A 24,531-nucleotide genomic window follows, 5' to 3' on the forward strand; every position below is an offset into this window, starting at 1 on the left:
GCCCCAGCCGGAGCGGGGCGGGGGAGGGAGGAGCCAGAGCGGCCGCCGCCTCTGCCGGAGGAGCCGCGGGGCCGCCACACTCGCCCCCCGCCCCCCCGCGCTCACTCGCACTCACACCCCGGCGCTGGAGGCGGGCGGCCCGGGCCCCACCGGCCCCCCATGGACGCCCCCGGCACGGGGCGCTGAGACCCCCGCGTCGTTGCCCAACTCGGTTCAGCGCGCCAAGCCAAGGTAAGGAGGAGGGAGCGAGGGGGCATTAATATGCAAATGCATCGCGATTGATTATGCAAAGCCGCGGGTCTCTGGCCAGCTCGTAGGCGGGCTGGGGGCGCCCAGGGGGTTCCCGCCGCCGACCTCTGCCTTTCCGGGCGCCCGGGTGACCCTGTCACAGCCCGAGAGCCAGCCGCTTACGCCCTGAGGAAGGGAGGTGCTGTTCCGTGGTCGGTGGGCCCCGGGGTTCGCCCGCGGAGATGGCGTCTGGGCCTCCCCTTCGAGGTCCCGCCCGGCCTCTGTCCGGCTGGTCTGCTGCGCATTCCCGGGCTGGGCCCCGCTGCCTGCCGAGGCTCCCCCGCCCGCCGCGCCGCGGTTTGTTTACGGTGTGCCAGAAGCCTGTCGTGTCCCCCCCCAACCCCCCAGTCAAGGAGGCCGAAGGGCCTTTGCAAAGCTGCCTCCAGCTATGGAGGGCAGTGTGGGTGCGGCAGGGTGGGGGGGCTTGCATGGGCTGGGGGAGAAAGAGCCCCCCTCCCCTCCCTGCCTTCCCAGTTGAGCATGGCTTTCTGGTTGCAACACTCCTAATTGCAAAAACGCCGCGGGTGGGGTGGGGTGGGGGGAATGTGAGCGTGTAGTAGTGGGGGTGTACTCGATGGTCCCTGGATGATTAGGAGAATTGCTGGCCCGTGGTGGGGAAGAGAGGAAGGAATGGACTCATGTTTTGTGTGTGTGTGTGTGTGTGTGTGTGTGTGTGTGTGTGTGTGTGCGCGCGTGTGCGTGTGCGTGCGTGTGTGTGTGTGTGTGTGTGTGTGTGTGCATGCTTCCCATGTTTCCCTCCCTTTGCAACGTGTCTCTGGTGCCCCCGTTTCTGTCTAGGGCCCTCCCTTGTCCAGGAAGGCCTGGGAAGATGTCAAAAGCAATGGAGAGAGCCACCCATTTCAGGGACCGAAGGGGGGGCACACAGAAGGAAAGCCAGGGAGATGGGAGCCTGCCCCTGAATGCTGGCTCTGGACCCAGGAGGGGGAGGGGATGAAGGGGGCCATTGTCCAAGATGAAGGGGGAGGCAAAGGTGACATGCAGACACAGATATGCCCACACAGACAGCCACATGCACACCCAGGGACACTCAGGCAGATTCAAGGACAGGAGCTTCTGGACACACCCACATGGGGACAAGGGAAGAGGCAGGCTGCTGCTGCATGGTGGAGCTCAGAGGGGTTGGACACACCCACGGGAGACCGTGAGCAAAGAGAAGGCCTGTGCACATACCCACGCACAGGGTCACAGGAAGATGCTGTCACACACAGGGGCAAGGAGTCTCTGTCACTATCGCATGCATGCATGCATGCATGCGTGCTTGTGCACACACAGCAACTGCCCACAGCCACACAATTACAAAAGACCCTGTCACTCACAAGCACACATGCGCTCACATGTGCCCAGTCATGTAGTCGTCATTGCTTGCCATGACAGTCACTCACTCAGTCAAACAAAAAACATAGCTACACATCAATACATGTGTACACAACTTAGCAACAAGTATTTTCCTGGATTCTTCCGTGGAGCTGAGGTTCTGTAGACAATAAAACCTCTACTACTGAGAAAATCAAATTCATCTGTATGAAACGACTTTTCTGCATAATGGTGCAAAGCATGCATTCCTGATAATATAGTCTCATTACTGTCGGTTGCCATACCACCCAGTTACTAGATGGCAAGCTCCTTGAGACATGGGAGAATCTCTAGAAGAGCCCTGGATCCCACCCAGAGCCTAGCACAGTGTGTGCTCTGTAAACACTTGTTAATTGATTGACTGTGGGAGCTCCAGGCACAGGTGCACTCCTTTACACCTCGTCTCACAGGTGCAGGGGCCATGCACAGGGCTCGGTCTGCAGTCCCAGCTCCCACCTGGAAGTGTCCAGATAACCCCTGCAGATAGACACATTGTAGCTGGGGCAGGGATGCACTTAAATGCACACAATCACCGACTATTCCCTCTGGCTTCTTTCTATCTTCCAGGCTCAGCCACTGTGTAGCAATGGGCTCTCCCCCCCTCTCCCCTTTAGAGAGACAGGGGAACGAGCAAAGTGGGTGCAAGGGGGTTCCAGAGGGCCGAGTCATGGGCCTGCAGCAGTGTCCAGTGACTTCTAGCAGCTGGGATTGTCCTGGTTGCTGGGGGAGGGGTGTCTGGGGAAGAGTTGGGAGTGGCTCTCTGGCTCACTCTCATCCCTAGCCTATAAGCCAGTGGGGACCTAGCTGCCCCTGCTAGGGGTTATTTGGCTGGGCCTTTCCTGGGGACCCTTCGTTGTCCCCAGCTGAGTGCCTGCCTCCCACTGTGAATCTGCCCCTTTTCTCACCTCTGGCCCTCCTGTCCAAACTTGGAAGCTTTCCTTGGGAGGCCGTATGCTGGCGAGTGTCTGCGTGAGTGAGGTGTATTTTTGACTTGGAATTTCTCTCTAACTCTGTCTGTATTTCTGTCGCTGCCTTGGGGTGTCTGACTCTCTCCTTGTGTCTCTGCCAGTCTGTAGCTCTCTCTCTTGCCCTGTGCTCGTCTCCATTTCTGCCACGGCCTCTTTCTCAGAGCTGGCAGCAACATTCTTCATACTTTTCCAGTTGTTAATACTCAAATTCGGGCCCTCTGGCCCGCCCAGCCTGCCTCTGGGGTCAGCAGGAGGTTGGGGTGGGGGGTGGGGGTGCTCCGCTGGCTCAGGACATCCTGCACTTCCTTGATGCTGCAGCTGTGGCTGGCCAGCAAGTTTTGGGGGCTGGGAATGGGGAAAGGGAGGGGAGTAGGCTGCTGCCTATGCTGACCCCTCAAGCTGGCAGGCCCAGCCAGGGAACACCAGTTCAGTGGGAACACTTTAGGTTCAGGCTGCAACTCTCTAAGGAGGCAGTGAGGAGGCTCCTCCCCTAACTGACCCAGGCGGGAAAACCATGCCCACGCACCTCACACAGTGACAGGAGTTGGCAGGACCCAGTTCGGTCCACATTAGGACTCATGATGGCCTTTCTTCACACCCCTGGCAGCTGAGACCCACCCCAGAGCTGTCCCAACAGCTGTGTCTCCCTTGCCCAGCTTTAGGATTGGTTCTGAGGGTACAGCTGAGCCAGTTTTAGGGGATGCTATATGTGAGGACAGAAAGAGTGGCCCTTGGAACGAGGGAATTTGTCCAGGGGCTACTGGCACAGGAGATCCAAAGCCTCGGGGCGGGGTGGGGGTTGGGGTGGTGGTGGGGGGGGGGAGGATGGACACAACAAACATGCCTGGCTCTGCTCCTTCTAGCCTTGGCCTGCTTGGATGAGAACATATTAGTAACAAGTCCATCATAGAGTACTCATAGACTTCAACAGAAAGATAAACTGAGGTTTGTCACAGGGGATACACAGCCAGATGAAAGAGCAGGGTATCCTTATTCTATCAAGTCACATTGCAGGTCTTAGGTTGTTAGGGTTAAAAGTGGGCTTTTGTTGTTTGCTTTGGAGTTCAGCTGCCTAAGTTTGAATCCTAAATGCCTGCTGCTAGTTGTGTGACCTTGAGAAGACTGCAGTTTCCTTCTTGCCTTATCTAGAAACGAGCTGATGATCTCTCTCTCATCTATCTTTGACATTTATAGTTGTTAAAATATATTAAATGCTTGGGAGGTTGAGGCAGGAGGATCAAGGCCAGTCTCATCCCCATAGAGAGTTGGAGGCCAGCCTGAGCTATGTGAGACATTGCCAGATAGACACATATACAATGTTTTAAAAGTGCCCAGTTCGGGATTGGGGATTTAGCTCAGTGGTAGAGCGCTTGCCTAGCAAGCACAAGGCCCTGGGTTCGATCCTCAGCAATGGGGGGGGGGGGGGGGGGGGGGGAGGCAGTGGCGGGGGAGACAGAATAAAAGTGCCCAGTTCATAGCGAGATATAGTGAATGGCACAAGCCTGGTCTCCTAGCAGTGGCTGGAAAGCCTGAGGAAGGAAGACCAGGAGTTCAAAGCCAGCCTTGGACACATAGTGAGACCAGCTCAACTCCTCCCCCAAAATGCACCTAATTCATACCTGGAGACCCTAGGATGTCTGGTAGGAGTGTATTGGGGTTTGGGTCTCCTGACTGTCACAGAAATGGGAACGAAGTGAGTGGGGAACAATGTATGTCCACCCTCCTCACCATCCACATATAACATCTCTTGCTCACAGGTGTTTTGTTTCTAACAAGAACTAAGAGCCCACAGCAGACCTTTCTGCCCCTCCTCTTCCGACTGTCACCTTTTAATTTAAAGGAGTCCTTGGCATGTTAGCCCGGGACACACCTCCTCAGCTAATGGCACGTGCGTGCATGAATACCCGGGTGTCACCACGTCTCTTGGGACAATTCTGAGTGTTGGCAATGAGAGGGACAGAGAGGAAGCGAGAGAACGCATGCATGAACAAAAGCAGGGTCATCTCCACAAGCCTAGGGACCGGAAAGGAGCACAGCGCCCTTCCTCCTCCTTAGGGTACCATCACCCCAGCTACCTACCAGGACCTAGTCCTGCCTCACAGATGCCAGACTCCCCTGGCACACAGTGCCCATCTAGTAAAAGGTGGTGGCAGGGAGGAAATGTGCTAAGGAAGGGCCAGCACATAGCACCTGGAGGTCCTAGGTCTGTTTTGGTGTCCCTTACTTGGCCAGGACTCTAAGAATCAGGATCCTCTTTCCCACAGGCCCCATTTATTCAGCCCCAGCCCTTCAAGGTGAAGTAAGGACAATGAATGGGTCGTGTGGTTAGTGGAGGGACTTGGAGCCTTTGGTGTGAGAGACGGTCTCAATTCCAGTTCTCATGGTTGCAGAGGTGCTTAGGGAACTTTGGAGCCTCTTGAGGGGAGGCAGGTGTGGTGTGTGGAAAGATTACTGGCTGGGAGTTGGGGACTGGGTTTTTGCCATTCGCCAGTTGTATAACTTGGGGCCTGGCTTTTTATTATATATTATCCACATAGGGTAAGGGTGAAGACCACAATATTGGGCATAGGGCTGTAGCTTGGTAGGAGAACACTTGTATGCACGAGGTTCTAAGTTTGCTCCCCAGCACTGGAAAAAAAAAAGACACATAAGGCAGGATGGCAGGATGGTAGCATGTTCAGTCTGTATTACTACCTCGCATGGTAAGCTGTTCCTGTGGCTTCCTCTCTCCTCCCCAGGCTGGCACATACCAGGCTGAGGATGCACGTGCCACCAGGAACCAGAGACAGTTCCGTCTCTCACCGAGACCTCTGTGGCTCTCGTGCAGTGGCACACGTGTCATGTTCTTTTGCCTGACAGGCAAGAGATGGGGTACCAGTAGGGACTGCCTTCCTGTTTGTTCAGAGGGGTCAGAAGTTCACAGGTAGACAGGGAGACAAAATGGATATTATTGTACCCGGAAATACTGCCCTGCTCCTTTGCTTTGGAGGTGGGCATTGGACCTGAAGAGAGGGAGTTAAGGTTCACAGGTTAGTGCCAGAGGCACAGCCACACCTGCCCAACAGTGGCAAAGAGTGGTGGTGGTTTGGGCAAAGCAGCCCCCACACTCTCTTCTTCCTCCTCCTGCCCTTTCTCTTGTAAAGAAGAGGGGGCTTCTGGCTCTGAAGCCCTGGCTGCCTGTTTCATTTTCTCTTTTTCCCAGGCATGGGGGGGAGGAGGGGGCAAGCTTTGGTAACTATCAGCATTTTCATACACATCAGTGAGTGGGTGTGTTGTGCATGCATCCATGTGAGAGTGTTTTGTGCATGTGTGGGCTGGGTAGGGCTCTGAATATCTCCTGGAACGGGTACTGGAGCCCTGTAGTTCTGCGCATGCGGAATGAATGTGTGAGTCTGCACGTGTCCATGTGTGTGCCTGAGACTCAGCTGCATTTGCTCTGTTCTCTCTCTCTCTCTCTCTCTCTCTCTCTCTCTCTCTCTCTCTCTCACACACACACACACACACACACACACACTCTCTCTCTCTCTCTCTCTCACACACACACACACACACACACACTCTCTCTCTCTCTCTCTCTCTTTCTCTCTCTTTCTCTCTTTCTTAATCTCTCCAATTCCATTCTCTCCTTCCTTCCTTTTCTCTTCTTCCCCTCCCTCTCTGCCCCTCTGTCTCCTCTCCAGCTCTCGGCCTCCCTCTTTCTGCCTCTGCCAGTTCTGACTGGGTGGGAGCTAGCTCTTGCCTCCCTGGGGTGCCTAGAACATCCTCTCTTTCCCTACACCATTCCTTCCCTTCCCAGGTGATGCTTCCTGTAGCTGGCAATCAACTTCTGCCTTAGAAAGAGGGGAGTGCAAAGGGAGTACCCCCAAGCCTTGTGCCCATGATGCCATCTGGTGCAAGTGCCTTGGCCCCATGACATTCATGCCTCCAGCATTCAGCTGCCCCAGCTCCCAGCTCCAATTACCCCTTTGGCTGGGGGTAGGGTGGGGAGAATACACTATGCCCAGGTTGTTTTTTTTGTTTTTTTTTGGGGGGGGAGTGCATCTAATTCTGACTTCTTGGCGACTTAGATTTCTTGCTGGTTTTTCTGAAGGGAATTGGGAAAGGGGACCTGAAATTCTGTGAGGGATGGGTGGACAGCCATCCATCACCAAGTGTGGAGGCTGGGCATGACCAGGGAAGTGACCTCTAGATCTAGCACCCTTGATGCTTTATGGAATTAGCTTGAACTAGGGGAAGGGAGAAGAAGAAGCAGGTGGGTAAGGCTATGGGGGAGTGGGTTGGGAACACAGTCTTTGATGTTAATACTGGGCATGTGGCCCAAGACAGAGCTACTGTTTATGTCTTTCTGTCTTTGACCTGCAGGGGGGGATTTCCTGTTATAGTCTTTGTGGTGGTTGGAGGGGGGGGGGGCGGACAGGGAGGATCCTTTGTTTAAGCAACCAGTCTCCCTGTAGTGCACATCCCCCACCTAATCTCCCATTCCCTAGTTTTAAGGCCTACCATAGCTAGGAAATCTGACTTCTGGGTCACTGCTTTTAAGTTCCAGAGTGCTCAAGCGAGATCCCACCCAGAGGTGCTGCGCCGCTCGGTCCCCACCCCCACACCTATAAACTGCACCTAAGTCTGTGTGTGTACTTCTCGGCCACATCACACCTGCCAAACAGTCCCTGCCTTCCCGCCTTCTTTCTTTCCTGGCACTGGGATAGCAGAGAATTGGGTGGGGCAATCCTGCCCAATCCACACCCGAGAACAGAACAGGGTATGGGTCTGGGGAAGGAGGGAGAAGCCCCAGTGCTGGGGGAGGCTTCTGTCCCGAAACACACATGTATGTTTTGCTACTGCAGGTCCTCAGTGGCCATAGATGCCCCCTACCTAGCCACTGTTAGGTCGGTGCTACTTGTGGGAACCCACGTTGGCACCGGGCACGTCTGCACACAGATGCCTGTTTGCCTGTGCATGCCCGTGTGTGTTTGGGCTACAGTGGCTGCCCTGGCCTCTCCACATTACCCTTGATGATTCCACAGTGCGGAATCAGGACATCTATGCAGGGTGACTGGGAGTTGGGGTGGGGGACTCTTCCCCCCCATCCTAGTAGCAAGCCGAGGGGAAGGGGAGAGGGAGGTGTGAACCTACCCACAGCACTATTAATAGCCCACATGCCAGGCCACCAAGAACCAGCTGTCGCCGTGGAAACCATTTCTGCTCCCCCTCCCCCAGCCTCCGCGGGCTGGGACTTGGGCAGGGCAGAAGCACCCCCCACCCATCTTGCTTTGTTGCTTCCCTCTTCCCCCCCCTTGTCTCTCTCTTTCATCTGCCTCTCCTCCCTTTAGCTGTCCCTTCCCACCTCACCCCTTCCTCTCCCATCCTCTTTCCCACCGCTCCCTTCTTCCTCCCCCCCACTTCCTTGACACCCCTAGCTCTGCCCACACCTCTCCCTCATCTCTTTGTCCTTTCCTCTCTTTTTCTTTCCCTCTTTTCCCATCATTCCCTTTACCTGTCTCTTCCTTCCTTTTCTCCCCTCTTTACAGCTCCCGTGTGTGTGTGTGTGTGTGTGTGTGTGTGTGTGTGTGTGTGTGTGTGTGAAGGATGGCTAGGCTTTCTTCAAAGCATTTAAGGACAAAGTTCAGGGGCCCCAGAAAGGTAGAGCCATAGCCCAGTGCAGAGCCTCAGAAGCGTGCACACTACTTGCTACTAGATGGCTGGGGGCAGAGTCCCTGCTGGCAGCCTCCTCGGGAGTCCTTTGGGCGTATCCCAGGGATCCACAGAACTGCAGAGTAGGGCAGGCAGCAGTGGGAACCTGGCATGGTGCCCATGGATGCCGCATCGGCTTCTTGTACCGGTCCCCCATTGCAGAATCACTTAAGCTTAATGAAATGCTTCCCCCTCTATGGGCAGCTTGCCCATGCTGCCACCCAACAGCTCTTGTCTGACAAAGAAGGAGTGGGTGGCCAGGCCGTTGGACAGGTGGGTCTTGCAGTCCTGCTGTCCAGATGAGAGCCTGGACCCCATAGCTCCACCCTCTTTTGTCTCTTTGGGTCTGACACCACCCCCAACCCCCCTGCCGCCGCAAAGGCTGTGCTAGGAAGGAGCTGGGGACTATTAAGCGAACTTCAAGAAGAGAGGAGAGAGGCTGCCCTTCAGGGTGGTTATCCTTGATGTAATACCCCTTCCTCACTGACCTTTTCCTGCCTGTAGCTGACATGGGCTCACATGGTTTGTGCCTTCCCGCATGTTGGGCCTCTGCCTGGGCTCTGTGTAGGCCCATATATGTCCTTGGAGAGGTTTTCAGGTGTCCCCAGGGGTTCTAGACTCTTGCTAGGTGCCAGGCAAAAATGCTCTAAGAAGCGAGGCTAGTACCTTGACCCTCTTCCACTGCCAGGGGATAACCAACACTTGGGCTACACCACCTGGCACCAGGGCACATTCAGCTCAGCACAGAGGTAAGGCAGACAAGGACCCTGCCCCTCCCGCTGTGGGCACGTGCAAGCCTTTGGCAGTGCCCAGACACATTTGGAGTTAAGGCTGGGCCAGGGAGGAGAGAGGGGAAATAAACAGGATAGCTTAGATTGGCACTGCCCCACGTCTGCCTTGTAGCAACTGGTAGTGGTGGGATGCTGGGGGGAAGGGCACCTCCAGAGCTCTGGCCTGAGGCAGGAGCTTCCCATGCCACTGGCTCCTGCTGCCGTTCCCTGCCTGGCCCTGCCCACAGCTGCTAATACCCATTCCTACACACCCTGGCCTTCTTTGCCTGCCCCCAAGGCCTGTTCCCCAGGGCTGCCCCTCTCTGCTTGCCCACTCCTGGGTCTGCCTCCTCCCTTCCCTGGGGGCGCTTGGGCCTCCGGCTGGCGAGTGGATTTTTCCAGCTTCTGTAAACAAGTGGTGGCGGTGTGCCAGGCGGGCAGGAGACAGGCGGGGGCAACACCGCAGCCAGGGTGTGCCAAGCACCGAGGCACAGTCGGGGCGGTGGGGGGAGGGGCAGGGGGGGACAGGGAGGGAGACACCCAGACCCGACGAGAGAGAGAAAAGAGAGATTCAGACAGACAGACAGGCAGACAGGCAGACAGACTGACTGAATGAAGCCTTGCTGGGCACAGCCAGCCGTGAGAACAAAATGGTCTCTATTGTCCAGCCCCCATCATGCTCCTCACTGTTGCCCCCCTATTCTAGCTAAGAGCAGTAGGCCCCAGTGCCCAGCCCTGGGCATCCCCACCCACTTCTCCTCCTCCCCCACCTCCACCCCTTAGGGCTGGCTACGCCATTATAAATTTATAACAGGAATTTCTCCACAAGCCAAGAAAAACTTGACCTACTTTCTTGATGGCTCTCTGGGCTGTCTCCCCACTCACTGCCCCCCTCCAGACTCCTGTCCAGCCCCCAGTGCCCAGTCCTGGCCTGGGGGTGTCAGAGACAGACTGGGCCCCTTTTCTGTGTTCCTATTTTTCCCACCCCAGGGCCTTGCATGAGTCCAGAGACCCTGTCCTGCTGCCCTGCCCTGCCCAATGCCCTGCTTTATCTCTGCCCCCTCCCCTCACCCTGACTCCTTATCAGCTCATGGGGGTGGAGAAGGGGGCCTAAGCAAGGTCTCCGCTGCCGCGGCCACCCACGTGATGGAGTTGTATGTGGGGAGCTGCACGCTTTGCCCGCTCCCGTATGCCCACACCTGCTTGTGCATGCAGACAGGACACCCTAGGCCTGCAGCCAGGGTCACAGTGGGCAGCTCAGAGGAACTGGAGGTGGAAGTCTGGTCTAGCACTCTCTTCCCTTCAAGTAGCAGAATAAGGCAAGAGCCAGGCTGTGACGTCTTAATCCCTGAGCTACCAGCTTCCTAGCTGCATGAACTTGAGGGACTCACTGAGCTTTGGTGAGACTTGGTTTCCCCACCTGGAAAGTTCATTTTATTTTATTTGTTAATGTCATGCTCTTTGGTTTTTGATGTAGAGTTCACTGTAGAGGCTAGGCTTGCCTTAGATTTGTGACAATCCTCCTGCATCAGCCTCCTGAGTACTTGAACTATAGGCATACATCATCAAACCTGGCTCTATCTATCTGGGAATTTTCTTTTCTTTCTTTTTTTTTTTTTTTTTAAGACAGGGTCTCTAGAACAGACTGGTCTCAAACTCACTCTGTGGCTGAAGATAACCTTGAACTTCTTTTTTTTTTTTTTTTAAATTTTTCTATGCGTAGCCCTGGCTATCCTGGAACTTCCTGAAACTCACTCTGTAGACCAGGCTGGCCTCAAACTCACAAAGATCCACCTGCCTCTGCCTCCAGAGTGCTGGGATAAAAGGTGTGTGCCACCACCACCTGGCCAACCTTGAATTTCTCATTCTCCTGCCTCTAGCTCCCAAGTGCTGGGATGACACACATGGCGGCCTCTTCCATCTGCAAAGTTCTTGAGCCTCCTTCAGAAGGCATATCATGTCTGTTCAGTGAATACCAGTATGTGCTTCCTTCCTTTTCCCGTCCTGATGGATGGTAGCCAATCAGCTAATTCTCATCTTCACACTGGACACTGGGGTTTGGGACTTGGTGTGAGGGATCTAGAAACCCTTGAAGGGGCCAGGCATGGTAGGGCACACCCTTACTCCCAGCAGTCCAGAAGCAGATGGATTTCTGCAAGTTCTAAGACAGCCTGGTGTACATAGTGAGTTCTGGTCTCAGAAGAAGGAAAAGAATATCCTTGAGGGGCAAGAGTTGGAGTTTCGCTAATGCACGGGAAGCAGAGAGCGTCCATTCTCCTTGGTTTTTGTTGTCTCTCTCTCTCTCCTTTAAGAGTGGGCTAGGGCCGGGCAGCGGTGGCGCACACCTTTAATCCCAGCATGGGGGAGGCAGAGCCAGGCGGATCTCTGTGAGTTCCAGGCCAGCCTGGGCTACAGAGCGAGTTCCAGGACAGCTTCCAAAGCTACAGAGAAACCCTGTCTCAAAAAACCAAAAAAAAAAAAAAAAAAAAAAAAAAGAGTGGGCTAGGAACATAAGCCAGTGGTAGAGTCCTGGTTTAGCATACACAGGCCCTGGGACATTCATAATCCCTATATGCTATCCTCTGCCCCACCCTGCCTTTGTGGGGGGACCCCTGCCCCCATGCCTGTGCTTCAAACTACTTATCTCTGATCCCCTCTTGCCTTATAACACTGATAAATCCAAAAAATCTTGGGTAAAGGGTGGTAACAATAGCTAATATTTAATAGGCGCTCATAAAAGGCCAGGCGTCTTTTTGAATGTGAGTATTGAGACTTGTTACCTGCTGCATAGATGACCTCATTCTTCCCCCTCATCCCTCCCTGTGTCTGGGGCCTGTGTTTAGCTCTCCAACTGTACCTGTGATAGAAGATTATTCTGGTCCTATTCCTGTACCTTCCCGCCATGCCCACTGCCATTTTGCTACAGGTCCCAGGAAGCTACTAAATAAATATTTCCATTAACTCTTGCTCACTGACCCACCCCTGTGGCACCTTCTTACCCCTGCCTCTCTCTTCTCTCCACAGATCTCTCCCAACAGGACAAGCCTCTGAAGACCTCCCAGCCCCTAGCCCAGTACCATTCACCAACCCAGCTTGCCCCTAGCTCTCCCACCTGCCACTCCCTGGCCCCTCCCACCACCCGCCCTCACCCCTTTGGGGCGCAGGGCATGGTGTGAAAGGCTGAGTACTGAGACGGGTACCATGGGTGCTGTGCCCTAGGGCCTGGGTGGTGGGGGGCGGGTGGCCTGTGGGCGTGGGGGGGGGGCAGTGTGCCCACCCCAGTCTCTTGGCGTGCTGGAGGGCATCCTGGATGGAATTGAAGTGAATGGAACAGAAGCCAAGCAAGGTGGAGTGTGGGTCGGACCCAGAGGAGAACAGGTAATGAATGGGTCTAGCAACCTAGTAGTGCCTCCTCATAGCAACAGACATGGGTAGCTCTCTGGGCTTAAGAGAGCTGGTCTCTTTTAAGTACCCCTGAAGACGGACATGAAGCCAGCAGGCCCGCTGCCTAGGGGCTGAGGGCATGTTTCTGTCTCAGAGAATTAGGCACTAAGCTTGAGAGCGGCTTACTTTGAAGGGGAAAGTGATGGGAAACAGTCATTACAGGCAACAGACATATGACCCCTTCCTTGGTAGTGCTGGGCAGTCTCAAATGCCCCCATTGTCCCCTCTCCATTGTTCCCCTCACTTGAGCGTGTGGGATCCCAGTGGCCTTACCATTTTCTTCTTCTACCAATCCTTTGACCATCTGACCACAAACAAGCATGCTCATCCACAAGCCGTGGTGCATTTAACATAACATTTCCGGGTACAGGCACCAACAACTCTTGGTCAGAGCCCACACTTCTTTTTGGAACCCATTGGAAACACTCTCCGTTGTTCATGGTCAAAGGCGGGCACTGTGATGGCGCTCCTCCCAGGAAGTGGAAGTGTGAATCAACAATGAAGGTTTTACTTACACATGGACGAGACGTCACCGTCACCATGTACGCACAACTAGGGAGGGGCTACCTCTCATCTGCCTGCCCTAGATCAGTTCAGAGGGTCCCTGCCTTCTCCGGCCGCTCCAAGTGGCACAGAGCTCTGTCCCATTTGGCATGGTGTCCCAGGAGCTGGGTACAGCCTGTGCCTATGGCCAGGGAAATAGTGGGGGTGGGGTGCTCTGGGGAGCAGTGTAGCTAGCCGTTGTCTAGGAGATCAGGTCCTGAGCCAGAAGGCCGGAAGTTTGGCCAGGCAAAGCCCTTGTATTCAAGACTGGTTCTTTGGAGGGGCAGAAATAGTGGATGGAGTTCGTGATTGTGTAGGTAGGGTACTGGGTAAGCCCCTTCCCCTAAAACTCTCGTCCCATGCTTAGACTCAGAGACAGACTGTCACCTTGTAGCTATCCCCTGTATCTTCAGTATTTCCCTGCCAAGGCTTCCAGAGGAGCCTGCCCTAAGGTCTTGTATGAAGGTAGAAATATATAAAGGTTCCCAGTCCCTCAGAATTGAGACACCTCTTCTCCTACCCCTTCCCCTCCCCCATGGATATGTACCACCTTGTGGCTGTGGGTGGAACTGCACCCAGAGGCACTGAGCCTGGTGATAGCCTGTTCAGCTGGGACCTAGGTGGCCTGAGTTCCCCTGCACTCACTCACACACAGAAGGCTGGAGACAAGCCTGACCTTCCAGCCTTGTAGAAACCAGACAGGGGTAATCCCCAGGGTGTGTGAAGCACAAGGCTGTCTATGACCGTGACCCTGTCCAAGGTCACTGTGTCAGTGTGTTGGGAGCTGCACCAGGCTGTAGTAGGAGGGACTCTGCAACATGTCACACATGGGGTGGGTGTGGAAGATTATACAATCCTTTCATGCGTAGAGGCTTATGTAACCTGCGTGTCCTGAGGTTATGTAACACATATGTGGAAAACCTGGCAACATATATGTGCTGTGGCTGACAGTTGCTAATAATACCTTGCATGGCGCAGCTCAGAGTCCTTTTCCTGGCTGGTTCCAGTGCTTGGTGTCACAGTGCACGAACGGCATCTTAAGTTTCTGATTTGTTATATGGAGGCCATGACAGGGTGACCCTAATATTTTCAGTCAGCATGGGTTATTTAGCATGTGTGCATGACCTAGAAATTAAGCAACATATTTTCATATGGGAGAGAGGAAGGTACCAATGGGTGCCTGTCCAGGGGGTTCTATAACAACACATGGACATATCCTAGAAGTCATTTAATACACTTGAGAATGCCCTGAAAATTGTATGAATTTGTAGATCCTAAAGCTTATTACCATACTTGGGTTTATACTGAAGGCTGCATAGTTATTCACATGCGTAGGTGTCATATTGCATATATATATATATATATATATATATATATACACATTCTAAAGGTTACATAGCTTTAAGAGTATTCCAAGGAGCATTTCAGCATATTGAGTATATGTTGTAGGCTTAACTATGTGAATGTTCTATAGGTTGTGGGTGAAATGTGGGGGTGAGGGTGGTGGGGGATTTTGGAACACTGCTTACATGTGAGACGAGTATGTATTTTGGAGTCTCACAGCAAGACTTGTCTGTGAGAATGTGTTGGGGCCCTAAACATGGTTTTGGTCCCATGTAAGCCCCTTATCTCTCCCACGCAGCTACCAGATAGCTAGACCCTTTTCGGCTTTGTCAGCTGATGTAGGGGTGGGAGGTGGACTAAGGACCTAAGACGGAGGGAGCCAGGCGTGGGAGGGAGCCAGGCCTGGGGGGCTCAGGAAGCCTCTTAGGTGAGAAGGAACTGGCCAGAGGCTGCTCTGTGATTCTTCCCACTTTGCCCCCTGCAGTGCCAGGTCACCAGATGGAAAGCGAAAAAGAAAGAACGGCCAATGTTCCCTGAAAACCAGCATGTCAGGTGAGCCTAGCTACACACGCATGCCTTTCTCCCTGCCTCACCCCTGCAGGGCACACTTGGCTCCTCCAAGGCTGGGCCTGGAGTTCCTATGTCTCTAGGGGGAACAGCCTTCAGAACATGAGTGGGATTTGTATGGGGGTGAGACTGGTGGGTGATTCAAAACATATCTTGCTTGGCCTTTAAGGAGGAATTGGGTCAGGAAGGGCCTCTTTTACCCTCCCAGAGCCTCCTCATTGAAGGATCCACCAGCCTCAGGGTGTCTGTTCTCCTAAGGTGGGGTGTTTCTTCTCCTAATCCCCTGTGCTATTCTGTCACTTAGATGTAACATTTAAAAAAAAAAAAAAAAAGCCCTCTCCTGGCCAAGTGTAATGGCACCTACCTGCAGTTATAGCCCTTAAGGATACAGACATTGAAGGATCACCTGAACCCAGGGTTCAAGACCAGCATGGGCAACATAGTAAGACCCAGCCTTAAGAATAAATAAAGATGGCCGGGCGGTGGTGGCGCATACCTGTAATCCCAGCACTCGGGAGGCAGAGGCAGGTGGATCTCTGTGAGTTTGAGGCCAGCCTGGTCTACAGAGTGAGTTCCAGGACAGCCTCCAGAGCTACAGAGAAACCCTGAATCAAAAAAACAAAAAACAAACAAGAAAACAAAACAAAACAAGAATAAATAAAGACATGGAAGGAGGGGGTGGGGGAAGGCCACTGAATGGGCAGCATGAAGAATGAAGGTTCCATATGTTTGAAGGGAAAAGGATGGGCAGTCCCCTCAGCCCCTCTACACGTCCCAGGACTTCTTTCTACTTTGAGATAAAGAACTTTCAGTGAAGCTGGGCTAGGAGAATGGGAAAGGCAGAATTGGGTGGGCAGCGTCTAGGAGCTCCTCTACCGGGCTCCACAGCATGCCCACCACCTCCATCCTTTCCCCCTTCCCAGGGTATATCCCTAGTTACCTGGACAAAGACGAGCAGTGTGTCGTGTGTGGGGACAAGGCAACCGGTTATCACTACCGCTGTATCACTTGTGAGGGCTGCAAGGTATGGATGAGCCATCTCCTGTCCCTTCCCCAAAGCCCGGACCCCTTTGAGTTTCCACACCCGGCATGACAGTCAGTCTCTAAATGTGTGACCTAAAGCCTGCCTGTTATATCATTTTCTTCTCATTTATTCATTTGTTTGTTCATAATCCTCTCACATGCCATTTGCTTGACCTCTCTGAACCTCACCGGTTTCTTCATTTATAAAATGGGGGAAATTATGCTACGTTTATCATAGAGTTAATAAGCAAATTAAATTAGATTAATTTACCTGGCACTGCTTTAAATAACTGCAGAGTGCTGGAAAAAGTATGGCAGACATAAGAATTAGGACTGTGACAGTCTTTAAAATAACGCCAAGCATGTCCAAACGTTTAGTAAAGGCCAGGCATCATCCGTCCTTGCAATGTATTAGGAATCAGGGGTGAGAAGCCAAGAGTGGTGGTGCACGCCTGTAATTCCAGCACTTGGGAACTGAGGCAGGAAGATTGTGAGTTCAAGGCCAGCCTGGGAGTTATACGTCAGGTTCTAGGCCAGCCTCAGCTATATAGGAAGACCCTGTCTCAAAAAAAGAATTTGTAGCACAGTAGTGCATGCCCATAACCCCAATGCCCTGGAGGCACAGGCTAGCTGATGCCTATGAGTTGAGGCCAGCCTGATCTACTGAGTGAATACCAGACCAGCCAGGGCTACACAGTGAGACCCTGTGTCAAAAAAACAAAAAGCAGGAGGGATACAGTATGTGTCCTACCCTCAAGCTACTTGCAGCCTACCCAAGAAACAATCTGCAAACAGGAATCAGTGTCTTTCAAAATCTGGCTCATGTAGGTTTGGCCAGATGGCCCTGTGGGGAAAGCGCTTGCCGCACAAGCATGAGGGTGTGAGTTCAGATCCCCAGCTCCCACATAAAAAGCCAGGGATGGCAGCATATCTGTCTGTACTCCAGAGCTGTGAGGCAAAGACAGGAAGATCTTTGGGGCCTGCTGCCTAGCCAGTCTAGCTGGTCAGTAAACTCCATAGTGAGACCCTGTGTCAAATACAACATGAGATCAAAAGGGTGAAGAGTGATTGAGGAGCACACTAGATGTTGACCTCTGTCCGCCACATGTACACGTACACACACACACACACACACACACACACACACACACATGCGCGCGCGCGGCGCGCGGGGGGGGGGGGGGGGGGGGGGGAGGCTCTCAGTATAATTCCCAGGTGACCTACAGCTCTAGGTGTAATGCAGATTCCCAGGCTACGTATGCCCCCTACTTAGTCCAAACCTTATTGTGGTGGATTCCAGGAATCTGCTTTTACCAAGTGTCCCGGGTGATCCCAATGTACCTGAAAAGGTGAGAACCCATGCTGAAGGGTCATGATGGGGACGTAGAAGAAAAGATGACCAGACGTTCTTTCTAACAGAGGGTCAAAGCCACAGACTTGGAAAAGCCTATTAATTTCAACCAGTTTCAACCTGTATGGCTTTTCCAGGACCACCACCTCCTGCAAATGCAGGTCTTTCCAGAAAGAGATCACTTAAAAGTAAGTGAGACCAGGCATGGTAGTACGTGCCTGGAGTCCCATATTCAGAAGACAGAATAAAAGAATCAGAAGTTCAAGGTCATCCTTAGCCAAATAGTGAGTTTGAGGCTAGCCTGGGCTGCATAAGACCCTCTCTCAAGCTGGGTGGTGGTGGTGGCACACGCCTTTAATCCCAGCACTCGGAGGCAGAGGCAGGTGGATCTCTGAGTTCGAGACCAGCCTGGTCTATAGAGGGAGATCCAGGACAGCCAGAGCTACACAGATAAACCCTATCTTGAAAAACAAAACAAAACAAGACCTTCTCTCAAACTAACACACAAAGGTATACATACACAATGCAGAAGTTTGAAGTTTCTCTCTCTTACTGTCAGCCAAACCCAAAACCAGTTGAGATTCCAAGTTTCAAAGCAGTGTTCCTGGAAATAATAGTAGCAACAAAGCCTAGAGCAAGCATCCTTAGCTCCAAAGGACAACTGCACCCCAGGGGAACATCCACCCAAGACAGAGGTGCCCTGTCTCCACTTCTAGAGTTTGGTTTTGTAGGTCTAGAATGAGGCCCAGGAGTCTGTATCTTGGTGCAGTAATTTTAATTCACTCTAGGTCTGGACTCTCAGACCTTAATGTCTTCTAGAGAAGGCCCACTTCTGGCATCGAGGTTAAAACTAACATGCATGAAAGGCACATGCCGAGTGCACATCACATAGTTAGGTCAGCAGGAGTCAACACTTCATGTTTTTATCATCCTGATTCTTCAGGTTTTTCCTTTAAAACAAAGACTAGAGCAACAAATTTTTAAAAATTTACAAGCTATTAATGTTTGCACTCAATGCATGTTCTTGAATATTAACCTTCCTATTTTATAAATCCCGTCTGCACAGATAATAGGCAAAATATTGTATACAACAATGCTTTTGGGGTCCATGTTGCCGTTAGAGTCATTCAGCAAGCCAGGCAAGATATTAATTGGACTTTCTAGGGCTGACAATGTAACTCTTTTGGTTGAGTGCTTGCTTAGTATGCAGAAACCCTGGGTTCCATCCTGGTACCACGTAAACCAGCTGTGGTAGCACATGCCCGTAATCCTAGCTAGCACTCCAGAGGTCAGAAGCTCAAGGTCATACTTGGCTACATAGTGAATTTGAGACCAGCCTAGACTACATGAGACTGTCTTAAAAATGATTTAAAGTAGATTTCCAAGGCCCTTAGAGCACCCACACCAGCCCAAGGCCCAGTGTTGCCGACTACACCCACTGTTCTGCCACCACAGACGCCCCTCGGCCCTCGGCAGACTGGTGGCAAGGGCATGTGTTTCTCAGATCCTTTGGCCTGGGAGGATCCAGCAGTCCTGGGCCTAGTGACATGTGGGTACCAGGTGACACTTGCTTCCCTTGCCCTGCCCCTTCTTGGTGAACTCTGTGGTTGGCTCAGGAGAGGAAGTCAGAAGGGTGAAAACCTGCTCCATGTGCTCCCCACCCCCCACCCTAGGGCTTCTTTCGCCGCACAATCCAGAAGAACCTCCACCCTACCTATTCCTGCAAATATGACAGTTGCTGCGTCATCGACAAGATCACCCGGAACCAGTGCCAGCTGTGTCGCTTCAAGAAGTGCATTGCCGTGGGCATGGCCATGGACTGTAAGGGACACCCGTGGGGCAGTAGAGTCAGGCATCTGTGGTGGGGATGAGTGCAAGGGTAGCAGATTCCTTCCTGGGTCCCTTCAGTGCAAGGGTAGCAGATTCCTTCCTGGGTCCCTTCAGGGCGGAGTGGTAGCCAACCCAGGTCAGTCAGGCTGATTGTGAAGTCTTGGTCTCAGATTTGGGATCTGGTGCCCTCATCCCAAAAGAAATGGAGTTGCCGGGTAGGCTCGATGCTTCTTGCCAATTGAGGACCTTAGAGAGGAGTTGTTGAGTGAAAACTTGGCTGTTGTGTGTCCCCAAACTAGCACCCCAGGAAGGCACATCTAAATGAGGAGGGGCTCTTTCCTCAACTGTGGGTTAGGTAGCAGGGTCAGCTGGAACTCCTCACATTGTAGCTCAAACCAGAACATTATTCCTTGGGCCAGCCTGCTTAGAGTTGACTTGGTCCCAGTGATTAAACAGGGTCCGGATTGTGCCACCCTATTGCTAAGTGATTTGGGAAGTCACTTGACCTTTGTACTAGGACGAGCAATTTCTGAGCCCCATGGGGGGTTGCCATGCAAAATGTCTTTTGTCTGTCAACAGTGGTTCTAGACGATTCGAAGCGGGTGGCCAAACGCAAGCTCATCGAGCAGAACCGGGAGCGGAGGCGAAAGGAAGAGATGATCCGATCACTACAGCAGCGACCGGAGCCCACTCCTGAAGAGTGGGATCTGATCCACGTTGCCACGGAGGCCCACCGCAGCACCAATGCCCAGGGCAGCCATTGGAAGCAGAGGCGAAAATTCCTGGTAAGAAAGCATGCCTGTTGAGAGTGCAAAGGCTTGCTTCGCCTGGAAGCCTTCTTGATTTAATCCAACCCAAAGCTGGTGCTCTGTACCTGTATTCACATGCCTTTGCTTTCCGGAGCCTGTCTGTTCCATCCAATGGGATGCGCTATGAGAACCGGGCCTTCTCTGCCTCTGAATTCCAAGGCAGTCCCCACAGCGACTGAGGACTTAGTGGACATAACAGTGTTTGGGGGCGCCTGCAGGGATCCGGGTGTTGTGTTAAACCCTCACAGAACTGACTGCCAAGTGGGTGGTCAGATTGGAAGGAGATGGACCACTGGGGCCTGGCTCCCTGATAGAGTATGCCAGCGGATGGAAAATGCACTAAGAGAATTCCCCCAGTGCCAGGCAGATGTTTTTGTAATGGACTGGTCGTGTGACTGTGGTCATGGTCTTCCTACTTAGCTGTGCTAGGCTTCTGTCTCTGAAGTGCTGGTGACTCTGTCTTCCATACAGACTTGTGGTAAGGACTAAAAGGAGCTGTGTAGAACAGGTGGCCATCCTACAGCCGGGTGTCATGTTTTCAGTCATTATGGCTGTGTTTTTAGTACAATTTATTAACTGCTATTCTCACTATTCTCAGTATTAGCAAATTTCAAATGCTCTCCCTGGGCTCTCCCAAAGTTGAAACTTTGAGGCTGGAACAGTCAGGTCTGGGACTTTTCCCCCAAGCTGCCTTGGAGCTCCCCCTGGTGGGCAGGGAGACTCAGTGAGTGGTTGAAAGGGGTCTGCAGCCCCAGCTGACCCCCTCATCTCTCCCTCCAGCCGGATGACATTGGCCAGTCACCCATTGTCTCCATGCCGGATGGAGACAAGGTAGACCTAGAGGCCTTCAGCGAGTTTACCAAGATCATCACCCCGGCCATCACCCGTGTGGTGGACTTTGCCAAAAAACTGCCCATGTTCTCCGAGGTGAGTAGCAAATGGAACCCAGGGTCACTCCCCTGGTCACACAGCCTCACTGGGTACTCCTCTGATGTTCTCTGGACAGAGGGAGTGATTCTTGTAGACCAACAGATGTTTAGCACATGAGTGTATACGCACATGTACACACACACACACACACACACACACACACACACACACACGCTCCCTAGTGACCATTGTACCTCCAGGCAGCATGACTCATCTCTTCATTCTGGATGGCACTAACTGGAAACAGGCTTCTGCACTAGCTGTGGGACCTTGGCCAAGTTGCCTAAGTGCCCTGGTGCCCTGTTCTACGGTTTTTTGAAGAGGCCTGGAAGAATGATAGGCCCTCACTCTTGGGCGTAACTGTGAGGTTTAAGTGCAGTAGTGCATAGGTGGGCATGGCCCAGCAGAGAGGCAGGGGAGATGGTGGGGCATGGGGAGGATGTACTGAGTGGTCTGTGGTCCTGCTGTTCCACAGCTGCCTTGCGAAGACCAGATCATCCTCCTGAAGGGGTGCTGCATGGAGATCATGTCCCTGCGGGCAGCTGTCCGCTATGACCCTGAGAGCGATACCCTGACGCTGAGCGGGGAGATGGCGGTTAAGCGGGAGCAGCTCAAGAATGGCGGCCTGGGTGTAGTCTCTGACGCCATCTTTGAACTGGGCAAGTCACTCTCTGCCTTTAACCTGGACGACACGGAAGTGGCCCTGCTTCAGGCTGTATTGCTAATGTCAACAGGTATCTTGCCACGTGCGGCTGAGAGGTCCCAGAAGCTCTCGGGGGCTCTAGAGTTTAATCTCCACCCTAGGCTGCCTGCTTGCCCCCTTCCTTAAGTTAGTCTTACTAGTTTTACACTGTGTCTTCACTCCCCAGCTCCTTCTCTGTACCCCAGTCCGTCCTCTGTGCCCTGGACCATGCTCTAGTATTTGTTAAGGAATTTTCCCCCCTCGTGTTTGGTCTCCAGACTATTTATTGCCTTTGACCCCCCTGAGAGCGGTACCCTGCCTCTGCCTCTGCTCCTCCTCTGTCTCCAGCTCCTCTCTCTCAATGCTCTCTCTCTCCTGCTTATTGATGGCTTCATATCCCCTGGCTCTCCATGCATCTCCCTGAGCCCCAGTCCCTATTCCTGCTAGGTGGCTGCTCCTACCCATGTCCCTCGGTGCTTTTTTTTGTTTGTTTTGTTTTTTTGAGACAGGGTTTTGTAGTTCTGGCTGTCCTAGAACTCCCTCCATGGACCAGGCTGGCCTCAAACTCACAGAGGTCCGCCTGTGTCTGCCTCCTGAGCACTGGGATTAAAGGTGTGAGCCACCGCCGCCGCTGCCTGCCCCTCAATGCTATTTTCTTCCCCTGGTCTCTCCCGGGCTCTCCGCCTCAGTGTCCCTCCATGCCCTCCCGAATGTTTTTCCTGTGTTTTTCTCAGCCCTTAGCACTCATTCCCTCCTCCCTGCAGACCGTTCCGGCCTGCTGTGTGTGGACAAGATTGAGAAGAGTCAGGAGGCGTACCTGCTGGCCTTTGAGCACTACGTCAACCACCGCAAACACAACATTCCACACTTCTGGCCCAAGCTGCTGATGAAGGTGACTGACCTCCGCATGATCGGGGCCTGCCACGCCAGCCGCTTCCTCCACATGAAAGTCGAGTGCCCCACCGAACTCTTTCCCCCTCTCTTCCTGGAGGTCTTTGAGGATCAGGAAGTCTAAAGCCTCAGGCGGCCAGAGGGTGTGCGGAGCTGGTGGGGAGGAGCCTGGAGAGAAGGGACAGAGCTGGGGGCTGAGGGAGAACCCCCCACCTCTTCTCTCCTTCCTCCCATCCTTGGATAGATGCAGCTCCCATATACTCCTGCACTGCCCAGTCCCCCTCAGACCCTCCAGCCCTCACACAGGGCAACAAATGAACTTGCTATGAAAGACAGTATGGGAGGCTGGGACCCAAGTCCTAGAGTTCCCGGGACCCCCCGACCTCTAAGAAAGTGAGGAAGAATTAAGAGGGGCAAGCCATCCTGACTGTAGGGTCAGGAAGAATGAGGGACGGGGCAGATGCCCTCACTCACCCCTATCCACACAGGAGAGCCCTGCCAAGTTCCTTGGCCTAGATTCCCCTTCAGGCCACAGGTCTCTACTTCCCCAAAAATCTGGGTCCTGGCTGTAAAGGACAGCTTGGCTTGGCTCGGCTCCTCCCCTGGAGGCTAAAAATGGTAGTCATCCTAACTGCACTTTGGAAAGCAAGTAAGGGGAGACTATAAATGAAGAAAAACCTAGACAGACAAAAAAACAAAACAAAAAACAAAAAAACAAAACAAAAAACAAAAACAAAAAAAGAGAGCGTTAGAGAGAGAGAGAGAGAGAGAGAGAGATGATATTAAGTTATTAGCTGAGGCTGGTCCAAGGGGAAGGACCCCCCCCTTCCCACCCCCATGCACTTTGAGAACTGCCCTTCTGACCCCCAGAGAGAAATGCCCCCAGCAGACCTACAAGGGTAGGGCTGCTGATTAGAGCTGTGAGCTAACACAACAGGGTCCTGGCGCCCCCCCCCCCGCCTTGCCCCTCTCCCCGTGCCCCTTTGGCACCGCACCCCAGTACTTCCTCTGCTCTCTGCCACTCGTGCCCGCTGAGTTCCATCTACCTCTCACGCTGGATGCCAGCTGGCCCCTCACCAGCCTGCCCTGTTACCCACACAGCTCCCCTTTCAAGTGCCCAGCCCCAGGGGCCTCCTATTCCCCCTCCTCCTATACCTTGGCACCCCCACACAGGAAAAACTGCGGCCCAGGCTCCTTCCCTCCTCATATCCTGCAGTATTAGCTACAATCCAGATGCTGCTGCATGGGGGGGAGGGGTGGACATGTGTGTCTCCCAGAACCTCTGCCCCTGTGGGACTCTTGTTTCCTGTCTGTTTTCTGGGCTCCCTTTGCCCTCCCTACTGACTCGCACTTGATGCACTAACCCAGACGTAGGGCAGGTTGGCATGCAGTGGGAGTGTTTCTATCAGTGGCACTTAGGGGCCCTGGGAGGAGGCAGTTGGCACTTCTCCTGTTTCTTTGACGCTCTTTAGGCCAGCCACCCCTCCGCCCCTGGGACCCCTCTCCCCTCTTTTCTAATTCAGGGACTTTGGCTTGAGCCAGCTCCCACCCTTGGTGAGGAGTGCTCTGTTGGTCTGCACTTGGGTGAGCTGCCCGCCCAGTCCTCCCTCCCCCTCCTCTCCCTCCCTTTGATTACAGCCCACTCCTCTGCAGAGAGGGAGGGAGGAGGCGGCCCTCCCCTGAGAGGGAGGGAAGGGAGGAGAGGGAGAAACCGAGCAGACCAGTGGCCCTGGGCTCAGGGCTGCATGTCGGCAGGGATGGATGGGTGGACATAGATGCCCCCCGGAAGCCATGGGGAATGGGGCAGGGGGCGGGGGAGGGGTGCCAGGGCTTCCTGCGCTTTGCACTATTGGGGCAAAAAATGTCTTAAGCGGTGGGGAACCTGCCACCCCACTCTGACCCTCAGCCTGCCACAGCCCCTACACACACACACACACACACACACACACACACACACACAAGCAGAGGAAGGCAATGCTTCACTGTCCCCAGGGCAGTGTCCTCCACCACTGTCCAGGTGTTCCAA

General features: G+C 53.4%; 1 protein-coding gene across 1 annotated transcript; it reads left to right on the forward strand.

Annotated features, from left to right (window-relative positions):
• Positions 1-23,200, forward strand: Thra (thyroid hormone receptor alpha). Its single transcript, XM_036198189.1, has 9 exons — positions 1-231; positions 12,116-12,469; positions 14,907-14,974; positions 15,913-16,013; positions 19,037-19,184; positions 19,773-19,978; positions 20,783-20,929; positions 21,408-21,666; positions 22,379-23,200. Exons 2-9 carry the CDS (start codon positions 12,417-12,419, stop codon positions 22,627-22,629), a joined length of 1,233 nt encoding a protein of 410 aa, XP_036054082.1. The 5' UTR covers positions 1-231; positions 12,116-12,416; the 3' UTR covers positions 22,630-23,200.
• The last annotated feature ends 1,331 nt before the right edge of the window (positions 23,201-24,531 follow it).

This window comes from Onychomys torridus, chromosome 8 (assembly GCF_903995425.1).
Source record: "Onychomys torridus chromosome 8, mOncTor1.1, whole genome shotgun sequence".
NCBI lineage: Eukaryota > Metazoa > Chordata > Mammalia > Rodentia > Cricetidae > Onychomys > Onychomys torridus.

Coding starts and splice junctions, on each gene's coding strand:
- Thra (XM_036198189.1), top strand. CDS start 12,417: ATGGAACAGAAGCCAAGCAAGGTGGAGTGTGGGTCGGACCCAGAGGAG. Junction 12,470..14,906: donor TCGGACCCAGAGGAGAACAG/GTAATGAATGGG, acceptor TGCCCCCTGCAG/TGCCAGGTCACCAGATGGAA. Junction 21,667..22,378: donor TGTATTGCTAATGTCAACAG/GTATCTTGCCAC, acceptor TCCTCCCTGCAG/ACCGTTCCGGCCTGCTGTGT.